This window comes from Andrographis paniculata, unplaced genomic scaffold (assembly GCF_009805555.1).
Source record: "Andrographis paniculata isolate CXL003 unplaced genomic scaffold, ASM980555v1 Contig30END, whole genome shotgun sequence".
In the NCBI taxonomy this organism is placed as follows: Eukaryota; Viridiplantae; Streptophyta; class Magnoliopsida; order Lamiales; family Acanthaceae; genus Andrographis; species Andrographis paniculata.
In genome coordinates, this window is record NW_026137563.1 from 3,364,604 (window position 1) to 3,380,051 (window position 15,448).

General features: G+C 35.8%; 2 protein-coding genes across 2 annotated transcripts; both read left to right on the forward strand.

Annotated features, from left to right (window-relative positions):
* The first annotated feature begins 244 nt into the window (after positions 1-244).
* On the forward strand, positions 245-2,292 carry LOC127247007 (ubiquitin-related modifier 1 homolog 2-like). The gene is made up of 4 exons (XM_051268703.1): positions 245-352; positions 946-1,018; positions 1,121-1,206; positions 1,888-2,292. The coding sequence occupies exons 1-4, from the start codon at positions 330-332 to the stop codon at positions 2,003-2,005; spliced, it is 300 nt and encodes a 99-aa protein (XP_051124660.1). The 5' UTR covers positions 245-329; the 3' UTR covers positions 2,006-2,292.
* A 5,045-nt stretch (positions 2,293-7,337) lies between these two features.
* Positions 7,338-11,451, forward strand: LOC127246432 (phosphatidylinositol 4-phosphate 5-kinase 1-like). The gene is made up of 8 exons (XM_051267823.1): positions 7,338-8,964; positions 9,055-9,219; positions 9,391-9,556; positions 9,688-9,798; positions 9,886-10,079; positions 10,163-10,293; positions 10,387-10,480; positions 10,863-11,451. The coding sequence occupies exons 1-8, from the start codon at positions 7,826-7,828 to the stop codon at positions 11,170-11,172; spliced, it is 2,310 nt and encodes a 769-aa protein (XP_051123780.1). The 5' UTR covers positions 7,338-7,825; the 3' UTR covers positions 11,173-11,451.
* The last annotated feature ends 3,997 nt before the right edge of the window (positions 11,452-15,448 follow it).

Consider the following 15,448-nt stretch of genomic DNA (forward strand, 5'->3'; position numbering starts at 1 on the left):
ATAAAGTACGCAGGCACATGTTAAAGTGAGAATGCATGGATATTTATAGCCTAAGCCTTTGACAATAATATCCAAATCATATCTCTAAAATCTAAAATATAATATCCAAATCATATCCCTAGATTTTAGGATATAATCAGGCTTCATATCCCAACATATATATTACTAACTATTTAATTATTTATTATAATAGTATAATTCAATTAATAATATTAATTAATCACCTGGAATAATTGGCCCATGAATTCAGCCCTAATCCAATTCCGCGAGCAAAGTTGGGTTCTTCTCCTTCCAAGACTAGTTTCCCTCTACCACGGATTCCATAAACAATGAAGCTCACTCTCGAATTCGGGTATTTTTCCGCTTATAGCCGATAATTATTTCTGATTTCATTGCAAAGCGGGACCTTTCTTATACGAATTCCAATCAGTGAGCTTTTCTTTTAACCTAGATTGTTGTTTTGGCGGAAATATGTTGTTTGGATTACTTTAGCTTTTAGTTTTGATGTTAAGTCTCTGGAAATTAGCAAGCTTTAATATTAGCTTCCTTGATCTTGATAAAATTGTGTGATCTTCTATGTCCGGTATGCCATATGGTTAGATCATACGCTATTCTATGGCATTAGCTTATTGGTGCTTAATTAGTTATATTATTATAGAAACACATGGATAACTTCTTGTAAAGAATGCGCTGTGGTGTCCAGAGCCATGGCTGGTGCGAATTCATGTTCAACTGAATAGTAATATTCCTCCTCAGAACTAGCTAGCTATTCTACTGGTTCAAATACAATTAGACATGGAGCTTCATTGACTTAATTGGTCTTTAGATTTACTGAGGAGATTAGTAGGCTTTGATGCCATACTTAAATTTTATGGTTGCTGTTTCTTCATCCATTTTTTTTTTCTTATATTCTATGCTTGTATGATTTGTGCTTATGAGTACTAGAGGTGGGCTGGAACTTCTATGTAACTCTGTGAAGATCCACGAGGTCAGTGTCGAGCCAGCTGAAGGAGACAAGGTGAATCTGTTGTGTCTGTTTTTTGGTGTACAATGAGTTGAGAGGATTTCCATCTGTTATCTACGTGTGTAACTTGGTGTTGGTATCTCTTTCGGGTTTCAGCAACTAACCATGAAAAGGTTGCTTTCTTGGGTCCGCATCAATTTGATCAAGGAGAGACCTGAAATGTTCATGAAAGGGGACACTGTGTAAGTAATTGATATTGATTAGTTGTGGATTAAGTCGAAGGCTACATTCCTAGAACATGTCAGCACTTTCATGTTTGCATATTTAACATTGCCACCCAACAAAAATGATCTTGCTTCTTGATAATTTTAGGATGTCTTAAATGTGGCAAAGAGCCTAGGCATAAATATTAGCCAATGCTTTGGATAATTTGTTTCCTGTGATGGATTAACTTAATGATTTACAATGTAAATTGCAATTTTGTAATCAATAAGTCCTATATTCATAACTTTTAAACTCTACTTGATAAAACTATAGTTCATTGAATTACGCATCCTGCTCTCTATTGCATGCTAATTGCCCTACTTTCTTCCGATGAATTGCTATTCTACAAGGATAATATTACGCTGACCTAGTGAAAATAAAAATGTTCCAGTAGACTATAGTTAACTGCAGCCAGTCAAAGTTACTATGTGCTGTGATGAACTCGCCTGCACTTCAATTTATTTCCAAAGTGCTTCTTGCAAAGAAACTGATAGTTTCAAGAAAGCTATATCTTATGGTTATAGTAAATATTAGGTCCCAGAAATTAAACTGATTAGGATTTCCCCCACTCACGTGCTTGTCTCTTTTTCTTTTCTAAGCTTCTGCTTATGTGAAGTGATTCTGTAGATGCATTAGTTTTCTGGCTCTTGTGACTGCAGGAGACCCGGCGTTCTTGTTCTTGTGAATGATTGTGATTGGGAACTAAGCGGGCAGCTCGAAACTGTGCTGGAAGAGAAAGATTCTGTTGTTTTCATTTCGACACTACATGGAGGATGAAACGTACATACGAATCATGCTTCTGGGAGTAATTAAGCCATACATTAAGACCAGATAAGTTTAATGATGTAATGACATTCTCATTGCCAGATGATGGAGGAATGAGGTACCAAAACTATTATTCAGTTCCCTTCCTCTTTTACTTCTTGCATAATGTTACTTGGTAAATGCAAATTGTGTGAAATACTACTCATAGTCATGCAGTATGTCCGTGTGGAGGTGGGCACGTTTGTCTTCCTTTTTTTCCCTATACAAGATAAAAATACATGCTTGATTTGTTCTTCTTTTGATGCAATCTATGATGGACGTATGATAATGCAAGAGATGGGATGGGGGATTTAGGTTTGGACAAGTTGAGAATATTTATTTCATAATAATGAGGATAACAACTATCATCATCCATCCATCCATCCATCCAATTCCAACCCCCAAGTTTTTATAAGCAGGAGGTCCCCTATATAAGACCAACTCTCGAGAACATGTAGAGAAAGAGAGAGAGATGTAATTGCAGGTGGGGCCTGTGGCAGCAATGGATGGTAACATGGGAGAGTAGAGAAATGAGACAATATCAACTTCCCGGAAACATATTTTGTGATCACAGGAAATTTGAAGTTGATGTGCATTATGTGGTGTCCCGTCACCAACTACACTTTGAGTCCGACCTCACATGTCAATGCCAATGGTGCCCTGCCTCCCTCCTCCCTCTCTCTCTCTATCTCTCTCATTCAATTTCAATTTCAATTTCCACCACACACACATAATAATATACATGTAGAAACTAGTGTTTATCTTGACGATAGTTGAGGGAATTTTCCACTAGAGACACTTATTCATATTTCCTAAATTATTACATGGGTAGATCTAACACGGGTTTTATCTGTCTTCTCCATCTTGTCTTGGTGTCGTCAATTAACCTCAAAAGGATGGATGGAATTAGTTTGTTTCTTGATCTCCATGTAAAATTAATAATAATAATAATAATAATAATAGTTGTTTTGATTGAGCAGCTGAGGTTTGTCTCATGCTCTGCTGTAGTCATCATCAAAGGGGGACTGGACCATACCATTCAATGGGATAGATCTCACTGACTACCTCCATCCAACATCATATTTTTAGTTCCAAACTACCATTATTATAAAGAAATCATTGGATTCGAAGACCACCAACTTTTAAATAAGAATTGAAGTCGATATACGATTGATTATCTACTCATATTTCATGAAAACTTGGAATTGTTTTCATATCAATTTTGTTTGCAATGGCCAATAGTTCGAATTAAATACTTCAAATTATTTATGAAGTTCTGATTGAATCCAAATAGAATATTAACTTGGGGACAGCAGGTGCAAAACCATCCTGGTTCGCATAGCTGTAATTAATGATCAAACGCACTTCTGGACACTCCCCGTGTAATGCTCGGATGTTAGAACGACATCACACGTGGCGCTATTGGGTTGGTCGGAAACCCGTGCTGCCCAATTCCTCATTTCTCACAGTCACAGTGTATTATTTTTTCAAAGTATTCGTCTTTATTTTTTTTTTGTTGCCACTCTCACCCCACCCCATATTGTTATTGTTTGATTTTACTCTTTAATTTCATTATTTCATGCAAGTTTATTCGATAACAAAAGCAAAAACGAAGAAAATAAAATAAACAAATAAAAGAGAATTCTCTTATTTCCATTGGAACCTTCCTAATTCAGACACAATCTCCTTAACCAGCCAGCCATCTTCTAGAAGTGAAAGCCATCACATTAATTAGCTTCTAGTAAAGTCAAGAAAGCCCAAAAAAAGTGAAGCATGGTAACAATTTTTACCAAACAAAAATAAAGAGTGTATGAAAATAAACATTAAAGAAGTCGACCGATGCAGTGAATAGTGCATCAAATAGGGAAAGAAAACAACAAACAAAACTGGAGAGGGGTAGTTGAAACAGCACTCACATCACAATTGGATTCCATTACCAACATTATTATTTCACAATAAATAAATACATAAATAATATTGGTGTGAATTTATGATATTAAAAAAAAAAAAAAAAGAATCGACCACTCTATAAATCAATAGTGCTCTTTAATTTCCTTTTTCACGACGTGTCTTGATTTTCTTACACTAAGTCTACACTTAATTTATAATTATTAAATGTCGAAATCCCAACTTGAATTTTAACTTTGAATTTGCATGTTTGCTTTTAATTAATTTTTGGTCCAAAAAAAAAAGTTAAGTTAGATACATTTGTGGGGATATATATATATATATATATATAGGATCTTCAAGTTGATACCTAATTACATTATTGAAGTAGTTTATAGGATCCTCAGTTTCAATGGTAGTGTTAATTGGTGGATAGTTATTGGCTCTCAAAAGAATAAAATGATTATGCTCTTCTTCTTCTTCTTCTTTCTTTTTTTTTCTTTTTTTTTTTTTTTTTGGTATTTGAAGTTTATATATTTTGCACGTAAAAGAAAATTTTGGTTTTTTTTTTTCAGATAACCCATTTTTATAGATAAATTTGATCAAGACTGGATTCATAATCCAACTGGCAAAACTAAATTTGGTTTCATATTCACAATTAAGGAAAGAGTATTCAACTTGTAATGCGGGTATGTGCATTTTTTATATTTTATTTTAATATATACACAATTTCTCCTGAATGTAGGGCTTAGATTGAGGTTTGGCATCATTTAGAGGATGGGTACGTGTCTACGTTGCAGCTCTTTGAAATTTTTAAATCTTCATAAATATTTAGAAAGAAAAAAATTCACGAGTTTTTTTTTTTCTGTTCTTCTTCTTCTTATTATTATTATTAATATGAATAGTGATATATATTTTAAAAGATGATTTAAGAGAATATATATCTCATTTAAAAAAAAAAGACTTGAATTTTTTATACTGATAATAAATAAATGTTAGGCTGGACCTTTCCCTGTTCTAAATATAGCTGCTGCATGTCCAAAGCCCTACAAAGTTCACGAGAAATTAATAATTCATGCAAGATATTAAATTTGGGTATATACAAAACACATTTCATGTAATAATAATTGAGAGTGGGTCTAATTTGATTCAATTTATTTTTTTTTTCTTTATTGTATTATGGACATGTATGTCGAGTACCTGTCCACCAATAATTAGAGAAATTAAGTAACTATGCCATTGATATGATTTGATCCAAACTCTTCAATTTATATACATTATATTGTTGTCAAATAATTCAATTGGTGAATGCAACATTAATCTAATCAATTAGATTACTCCTGTGTTTTTAAAATGTGTATTGTATATCTGTCGACGGACTATTTTTTATTGACTATTTGTGTGGGGTGTGTTTTATGGCACTGATGATACCAAATACTTTATTGTTTAATTGATTAGAATATTCGAGATAATTTTATTTAGTTACATTTTTACTCTTTTTATAACTACAATGAGGTAATAATATTAATATGTGTCACCATTTCCTCGGTCATTCAAACAAGCAAACTCAATTATATTGAATCAAATCCTAACTCTTGGGTCATTAAAATTAGTCAACATATAATAATCGTATTCATTTGGGTAATATATATATACATATATATATAGTTATTAGATTCAATCATGTCAACGTGTTATCAAATTGTTGAACAAAATATAATATAAAAAATTTCTTGCCAACTAAATTGCAATCCTACTAGTAATTAGTAAATACTCCTTTCATTGATTTTTATATTGTTAAAAAAACTGTAAAGAATTCAGAGAGAACAAACATAAATATTTATCGATATCAAACAAAAAGATATAGTTTCGTTTATTGTATTTTTATTTTTTATTTCTCCTAAATTAAATTTGGAATCATGAAATTTAAACAGGACAATCCACTTGGGTAAATTCACGGGCTCTCTCCTTCGATAATTTTATTTACAATGATTAGATCACGATATTATACTGTTTGTTACACCGTTTCCAATGATGCTTAGGCTAAATTAGGATGCACTCTCATATGTGTTTTTGTGTCATTATTATTATTATTATTATTATTTAATTAAAACGATTTATAGTATAATGTAAACAACGATGATAAAAAAATAAAAATAAAATAATACGAACAAAGACAGCCTTGATTTAATTATTTATTGGATTTCGCACCTCACATTATCCACTAGGAAACAAATTCTCGACTCTAAACGTGACAACAAACTGAGAATTACTAAGGAACATATTAAGAATTTGTGACTATAAGATTGTAAGAAATAAAATAAGACAAGTGTATCCAGCCTAATCAAATACATACATACAGGTGGCAACGTACTATTGGGAATTTTTTACATCGGGATTCCACTTCATTATTATTATTATTTTTATTATATATGATTATTATTATTAGACCTCAGCACCAAATCATACGGATGATTTGGACTAATTACACGTCATTCCACACTAATAAAAACAAATTTGCATGTCGTAATTATATATGTGTTGTCTGATTTTAATTTAAATGCATATATATATATATATATCTGGAGACACTAATAAATTAGTTGTGAAATTGGGGAAACAATGCAGTTGGATACGGTGCCGACCAACAAAAATTTCCAAACTGTTAATTAATCACTGAAATAACAATGATAATATCAATGTATGCAGGCTGACTTACAGGTTTGATTTGATTCTTTTTAATTTGTATCATTATCATTCAAGGAAAAATAAAATTACATGGACGAGATGTTATTATTATTTAAAAAAGAAGCAAGATTTTAGTAATTTATGAAGTAGAAGAAATATTAATTTTTTATAAAAACTGAAAATGGTCAAAGAAGGTTATGTGATATGATACAGTAGTGTACAGAGCAGGGCAGACAGCTGAGCAGTTACAGTAGCAGCAGTGAAAATAAAAATAAATTCACATGGATGGGTGGGCAGGTTTTTGGGTAATAATACTACTGGGAACGGAGGAGGGGGCGGAAATACATGGGTGCCGACAAATGCCCTGCCCGTATATCATAGTCATAGTCATAGTCATTAGGCATACTCGCGCTCAGACGCAAACGTAAAAGGCGTCACGTCACGATGGAATGAACTCGAGGGGGTATATTCGTCATTTCACTGTCCAGTGTATGAACGTCAGTCGCGTCGTTTTTTCATAGGGAAGCTCAAACGATGCAAAATAATAGTATTTCCTCCCATGCCCATATGCCCATGCGAATTGCGATGCGACGTCCGACTCGGATCCTTCCTTTTTATTATGTATTTTTATTTTTATTTTTTGTATTTATTATTTTATTATTATAATTCCTCTCTCTCACGCCCTCCCTTCCCTCTCATTCATTGCTCTCTCTCTCTCTCTCTCTCTCTCTCTCTCTCTCTCTTTTTTTCCTTTTTCTTTTGTCTTCTTTGCTTTTGTTGTTGTTTGGGTTCTTCTGTTTATTGTCTCTCTCTCTCTCTCTCTTTTCTCTTTCCCTCTCTACAAACCTTCCCTCTGGTCTTGTGCTTGTTTGGATTCCATCCTTCGCAACCCACTGAATAATCCTATCTATTTCCGCCTGCTGTTTAATTTCTTCCGCAACCGGGGGTAACGCTCCGGATAAATGCTAGCTGCCGGAGTTGGAGGACCACCACAGCGCACCCAGATTTCTTTAGGATTTCCTAATTGGAGTTGAGAGTGAAACTACCAACAATCATCTTTTGCAGGTTTTAACTCCTGATACAGGTACTGAAGAAAATAGCCCCCGTCGGTCGGGGAAAGAAGGGCGAAAATGCCTTAGTTGATTTTGAGCAGAAAGCCTGACGAAAATGAGAAAACAGCTGAAGCAGCGAGTTTAGACGGCGACAAGGTTTAAATCGATGGATAATACTGCGACCACAACCACTACGCCGAGATCAGTAATTATTGTTCCGCGAAGCAAATCCCAAGCCGCCTGCCGCAGAGTAATGCCGACTTCACTTTCCGAGGGCAACTCAGCTAATATTCTCGAGAAGCGTCTCCCCAACGGGGATCTGTACATAGGTACGTTCTCCAACAACACGCCTCATGGATCGGGGAAGTATTTGTGGAAAGACGGGTGTATGTACGAAGGGGAGTGGAAGAAGGGCAAAGCCAGCGGCATGGGAAAGTTCTCCTGGCCGTCTGGTGCGACTTTTGAAGGCGAGTTCAAGTCGGGTCGAATGGAGGGTATGGGCACTTTTATCGGACCCGACGGGGATATGTACAAAGGGGCATGGTCCGGGGATCGGAAACATGGCTACGGGGTTAAGCATTACAGTAATGGGGATTACTATGAAGGGTACTGGAAGAGGAACTTGCAGGACGGGCAAGGGCGGTATAGGTGGAGGAATGGGAATGAGTATGTCGGGGAGTGGAAGAATGGGATGATTCATGGAAGGGGCGTTTTGGTTTGGAAAAACGGGAATAGGTATGATGGGAATTGGGAGAACGGGGTTCCCAAAGGTCACGGCGTTTTCACTTGGCCCGACGGGAGTTGTTACATCGGTTGCTGGTCGAATGATTCGTGTAAAAACGGCAATAGAGCTCAAGTCTTGAATGGTACCTACTACCCCGCCCGCAACAGCAACAACAGCAATGGAGATGGGACTGGGAATGGTGATGGATTGAAAGGGTTTTTAAGCCCTAAGCTATCTGCCCCCTTAATGGTTGTGGGCGATGTGAATGTAAACGCTATGATTGGGGATGGTGTGGGGAAGAAGAGGTCCTCTGTGGATGGAGGCATGGCGGAAAGGCCTTTTCCAAGAATTTGCATCTGGGAATCAGACGGGGAAGCTGGGGATATCACTTGTGATATTCTTGATAACGTTGAGGCTTCGATGCTGTACAGAGATGGCTTTGCTTTGGATCGAGATGGCATCAAGCTGTTTAAGAGGGATCCTAGTTGTTTTCATTTTGGGGAGGCCAAGAAGCCCGGACAGACAATAACCAAAGGGCACAAGAATTATGAGCTGATGCTCAATCTCCAGTTGGGTATAAGGTTAGAAATCAATTAATTGTATTGAATTTCATCTGATTGTTGTGGTTATTAATGCGTGTATATTAACTGATTCTTGTTTTGCCTCTTCAGGTATTCTGTTGGGAAGCATGCGTCAATGCTTCAGGATCTTAAGCCTACTGACTTTGATCCCAAGGAGAAGATATCCACAAGGTTTCCACCTGAGGGGTCGAAAACAACGCCACCTCATCAATCGACTGAATTCCGATGGAAGGATTATTGTCCTTTGGTGTTTAGGTAGCCAACTAATATTCTAACCCCGCTCAATTAAATGACCTTTGGATATGTTTGTTTTTTTGGTTCTTGCAATTTGTGTTGTCATTTAATTTTAGCTTTAGTTATTCAGGCAGTCAATTTGTCCATGTGCTGGATATGAATTTTAAATGTGGATTTTTATTTGGATATCAGACATTTGAGGAAGCAATTTCAAATAGATCCTGCACATTACATGTTAGCCATTTGTGGCGACGATGCACTGAGAGAGCTGTCGTCTCCTGGGAAAAGCGGAAGTGTGTTTTACTTAACACAGGATGATCGGTTCATGATCAAAACTGTGAAGAAATCGGAAGTCAAGGTTTGTCGTGATCCTTGTTGACTTGTAAAAGTTTATCAAACTAGAAAAATTTCTTGCACAGTGACAAATATCTCTGTTAATTGATGGTTTGGTTTTGTAAGCTTTGGTCATCGTCTGATTTTCTGTTTCAGGTGTTGATTAAGATGCTTCCTAGTTATTTTCAACACATCAAGCGATATGAGAATTCTCTGGTAACAAAGTTCTATGGAGTGCATTGTGTCAAGCCAGTCGGCGGTGTCAAGGTATCTAGTTGTTGCTTAAATGTTAATTTATTAATTGTTTCGAGTCTCTGCTGTGTAACTAACTTGTACCACAATTCAATGTCTTAGACTCGGTTCATTGTAATGGGCAACTTGTGCTGCTCAGAGTATCGGATTCATAGAAAATTTGACCTCAAAGGATCATCTCATGGGCGCATGACAGATAAGCCTGAGAAAGATATTGATGAAACCACAACACTGAAGGATCTTGACCTCAATTATGTTTTTCGAGTGCAGAGCAATTGGTTTCAAGACTTGATGAAGTTAGTACTCGATGCCTATTCATTATTCTCATTATTTGTGTTGTAGTCTTTACATTCTCATAATTTGCTAAACCATTTTTCAGACAAATTGATCACGATTGTGAATTCCTCGAGAGGGAGCGAATAATGGATTATAGTCTCTTAGTTGGTATCCATTTTCGCAGAGATAATACTGGGGACAAATTTGGCTTGTCGCCTTTTCTGCTGCGGACAGGTAATTGACATTGGCGTGGATCATAGTTTGTTGGTTGGTAGATTAGTTTGTGGGGTCATAACAATTTATAATACCTAAATCTGTGCTCGTCAGGGAAGAGCGATTCGTATCAAAATGAAAAATTCATGCGAGGCTGCCGTTTCCTTGAAGCTGAACTACAGGACATGGATCGAGTTTTAGCCGGAAGGTATGCATCTAGTGCAAGCTGTTTGGCATATACATACATCAAGTAATTAAATATTCAAGATCTTTATTGATTATCTCATATATGGAAAATCAGTTTGTCATTTGAATAAATTAAGCATCAAACTTGCATCATGGGGATATGATTGGGTTCAGAATGGCATCAAATTATTTTCCAATCATTGAATTTGATCATAGTAGCTGTGAAATAATTGGAATGGTGATGGAAGTGGTTGTCAATGTTGTACAGTTTCTCAATTACAGGATTCGTGGGGTATGATTCGACCATGGCCTTATATTGATCTTCCTGGATAAGACCGAATCCAAATCATTTTTAAGGATCCTTAGCCTACTTGCTTATGATGTATTTGTTATTTCTTTATCAGGAAGCCATTGATAAGGCTGGGAGCTAACATGCCAGCCCGGGCAGAGCGAGTTGCTCGGAGGAGCGATTTTGATCAGTACACTCCCGGCGGATTCAGCCAGTTGAGACCTCGACGAAGTGGTGAGATCTATGAAGTTGTCCTCTACTTTGGAATCATCGACATTCTACAAGACTACGACATCTCCAAGAAGCTCGAACATGCATACAAATCGTTACAAGCTGACCCGACCTCCATATCAGCCGTCGATCCAAAATTGTATTCAAAGAGGTTCCGGAACTTCATTAGAAGAACATTTGTTGAGGACGGATGAAGCAATGTAGTCCAGAATGAATCGCCCATGCACTCTACAGTGGAAGTAACTCTGGAGGATTTTGATTGACTCTATTGGCTGGCTTTGAGAACCAAAGTTGTTGAGGTCAGTGAGTGAGTGAGACAGGAATTGGAGGTGTGGGACAAGTGAATTTTGAGTGGATCGATCTGATTGATCGTATTTGGGGGTAGATTTGGTGTTGGGCATTGGAAATGTGCAAGGATTGGCATTGGGATTCGTTCTTGTAATTGATGTAAAAAAAAAAAAAAAAAGGAAAAAGTGATTTTGGGGGGAAGAGAATGTGAAGAGGGAGGTGGCTTGAAAGAAAGAAAGATAGGCATAGGGAAGAGAGCCAGCTAAGGCTAAGCTGCTAAGTTAAGGTGAGGTGTTGTGTTGGTTTCGTTTCCTTTGCGACCAAAAACCAAGAAGAGAGAGAGAGAGAGAGAGAGAGGGAGAGAGATTGTTTGAATAATAAGTGCGTACAGAACAGAACAGTTAAATTAAAAAAGAGGAAAGTAAAAGAAAAAGTGGTGGGTGGAATTGGATAGTAGATTGTGAAATGATGAAGATATATATATATATATGATATGTATCTTGTTTGACATGAAAGTTGTCTGTCACAAATCCCCACCCCCACCTATCTCTGTCTGTTGGAGTAGTTTTTTTAACCATTGGCATTGCATTGGGTGTATAAAAATCAAATTTGGTTAGTCAGTTAGTATAGTCTATGGAGAGAGAGAGAGAGAGAGAGGACATTATATTAAAAGGAGAGAAAGAGGTGGACTGGAGGCACAGGCACAGGCACTTGCTTGATTGCTTGTTTGTTTCTTTTGTTGTTACAGCTCAGGTCAGGTCAGCTGCCCCTTCCCGGCCCCCCCCCCCCCCCCCCCTTTTTTTTTTTCCCTCTCTCTCTCTCTCTCTCTCACGTTCTGAATTGAATTGAATTGGGTTTTTTTTTTTTTTTTATATTTTAAATAATGTTTTGTTGGTGTGCATGGCATTTTGTAATTTTAACACGTCGTTATGTTAGTGAAGAATTTTCATAACAATGATGCATGACGTACAATGCAAAGGTGTGTATATGTTTGTGTGTGAGAGAGAGTAGCTAAGTAGCAAGTACGAAGCATCTCCCAATTAGTCCCACAACCCATTCAATTACAATGTTTATTCCGCAATAGATGACAAATACAATGAATGAATGAATCCCTTTAATTTTGTTCTTTGGATTTCCCTATCTTCATTTTTACTTGTTTGTTGTATCCATAGAGAGAGAGAGAGAGAGAGAGGCCATAGATTTCATCACATGTGTTGAGTGAGTGAGAGAGAGAGAGAGAGAGACTTGTGTCTTCTTTCTTTCTCGTTTAAAATGATGTAAGGAAGATTGAATGAGTGAGTGTCACATAACATAACATTGGTAAATGGTAAGAGAAGAGAAGAGAAGAGAAGAGAGGCAAACAAGGAGGTGCGTGCTGGGTCAAAGTTAGCAACAACCTGCCACTGCTTTTTCTCTTGTATAGTATAGTATAGTAAATAGTATTAGCATAAGTATAGTGTTTGTGGATTTCTATGATGTGGGTGGGTGGGTGGGTCCTCTATGTCTCCTCTTTTTGACCTACCTCCTCTTCTTATATACTACTACTACTACTACTACTTTTATACTCACAACCATCGCCACTGATACTAGCACTAGTACTATGTATATATAAATAATTCTACAATGCCATACGTATATATATATCATTCCAGTTGAGTTGAATTGAACCGAATGCGGGTTGTTATTATTACTATAATAAAAACACAAAAATGTGATACCGATACTGTCGTCTTTCAAGGCATTATATATATATATATATATTTTATTATATTATACTACTATTTATTACCGGAGTTTGACACAACAGTTGACAATATGTATGTGTTGTGTTGTGTGTACGTATGTATGTATATTATATATTATATATTATATATTATTATTATTATTAATTAAAGCTGCAGCTGCTCTGGAGATGGCTAGGCTACCTTGTTCTAATCCCCAACCCAACCCAATTCATATATCAAAATATATATCCCCAACACTACTTGTTGCTTCCTGTCTCATCATCTACCAGCTTGTCTTTATCGGAGTAGCATATTAATGGTGGAGATATCATCGTCAATTATTAATTACTAGCTGCTAACTAAGTTAGGTGGGTTGAGTGTCTGTAACACTTACACTGCATGTGTGTATGTATGTATGCATGCATGAGTTTGTTGAGTGTATTGATGATATAATTTGTATGGGTGGGTGAATGGATGCCCTACCTTACCCTACCCTGCCCATGTGATGTTAGTATGGTGATGATGGTTATGGGTTGGCCATTCATATATATACATCCACATCCAAATGCATCATTATATTCATCCACAACCACAACCCCCCACCCAAATTACTTAAAACATATATACATGCTCTATATGATGTCTTGAGTCCTCTTTACATAACTATTTAAATAAGTATGTGATGATGATGTATAAATTAGTAGTAGGGACTTAGACTTGGAATTGGAATTGGAATTAAGCAGGGAAAGCTACCAGTATCCATACAACATACTATGTGATTCAATTCACTTATTATTAATTTGGCAAAATGGAATAATTATTTAACTGTAATATACATACAGACACACACACACACACACATATATATATATATATTATATCACTTACTGATTTGCTCTGCACACACACAAGACAGGTACATATATATATGTATACATAATTACATGCTTCCTAGCTAGTTCCTACAGCATACTGTAGTTCCTATCATTACATCATGCAGTGGATTTGATTTTGTTCTAATCTTGGCATTCTTTGTTTATGAGATTGAAATTTGAAGGGGCCCAGGATTAATGTATCCCTACAGTATTATTATTATTGCATATATGCTGCCTGCCTGCCATTGGAATCTTTCTCAAATTTCACCTGCTATATATATACTCCCTAATTGTCATGTCAAATCCAGGTAGCTAGCTAGATCAAGGAGGGATTTGCTTGCCTATGCCATGCCATTCACGCATTTTAATCAAATTCAACACTCCAAAATTTTTGTATAGATAGATACAGAAATGAAATGAAATGAGGTGGGCAGCAGAAATGAATGGCGTACGGGTATATATATATATATATATGTTGGGCCCGATTCGTGACCAGTTTCCAACACTAGGCTTGTCTAAAGGCAGACACTACAATAATACACCATCATATATATCAATTCCTCAATCCTCATAATCAATTCAATTCTCAACTCCTTTATTATTGATCTTTTATTTCATTCTAATAATAATTATTATAATCCCAAATTAATATTCATTATAAAAAATGATTGGTTGCATGCTTAACGAAATTTCCGAGTTGCAACGGTACAAATTAAAATAATAACCCCCATCATGCTAATGTTTGATAAATTCCCTGCAAACTTAAATTTATATAACTTAATGACATACATAATTTAGTGGGTTCGGATGTATATCATTTTATTTTCTTTTCTTGGTACGTGGGCACAGTTATGATTTAGGTGTAGACATATCTTTTCTTAAATACATTCCGTTCCAGCAGACACAATGCTGGTTTGTCTCTACTTGGATTGTGTAAACGTGGAAAAATAAAAATTGACTTTTGCAAGAACCTACCACAAAATTACCTACGCTTGACATACATCATTTTCTTAGACTCAGCCCATGCATCATATATATGTTTCAAATTAAAAATTGAATATTCAAGAGCCAGCATTTATTTGGAATTCATTTAATGTATACACACACATATATATATATATATATATTTGCTCTTCAATAATAAGTAGGAGTGAAAAAGATGAGGTGCACACCTGACCCACTACCACTACTCATTTGGAATTCATCTGTTTCCTTATGTCTTCGTACATATATAATTTTTATTTTTTGTAACATTAATTTTTATTTTTTGATAAAAATGTAATTATAGAGTAGGAAATAATTCAACCTTTTTAAGAGCCATTATTCCACAACTACCTGCCTAACAGTACAAAGTAAAAGTAACACCATCATGATGTCTAATAAAGTGCTCAATAAAAAGTAACATAACCGATGAATTTATTTAACTATATTAGGAGGAATATATAATTAACTTTTTTTATTTTTATAATAATCTTAGGTCACAAACTATCTATAATTTGAAATTTTAAAAATGGTGGAATGACTGCTTTTCTTTCTTATTATACAATATGTGGTTCTTATACAGTAAAGATAATTTCAATTTT

Coding starts and splice junctions, on each gene's coding strand:
- LOC127246432 (XM_051267823.1), top strand. CDS start 7,826: ATGGATAATACTGCGACCACAACCACTACGCCGAGATCAGTAATTATT. Junction 9,557..9,687: donor TGAAGAAATCGGAAGTCAAG/GTTTGTCGTGAT, acceptor TTTCTGTTTCAG/GTGTTGATTAAGATGCTTCC. Junction 9,799..9,885: donor AGCCAGTCGGCGGTGTCAAG/GTATCTAGTTGT, acceptor TCAATGTCTTAG/ACTCGGTTCATTGTAATGGG.
- LOC127247007 (XM_051268703.1), top strand. CDS start 330: ATGAAGCTCACTCTCGAATTCGG. Junction 353..945: donor AAGCTCACTCTCGAATTCGG/GTATTTTTCCGC, acceptor TATGAGTACTAG/AGGTGGGCTGGAACTTCTAT. Junction 1,019..1,120: donor AGCCAGCTGAAGGAGACAAG/GTGAATCTGTTG, acceptor TTCGGGTTTCAG/CAACTAACCATGAAAAGGTT.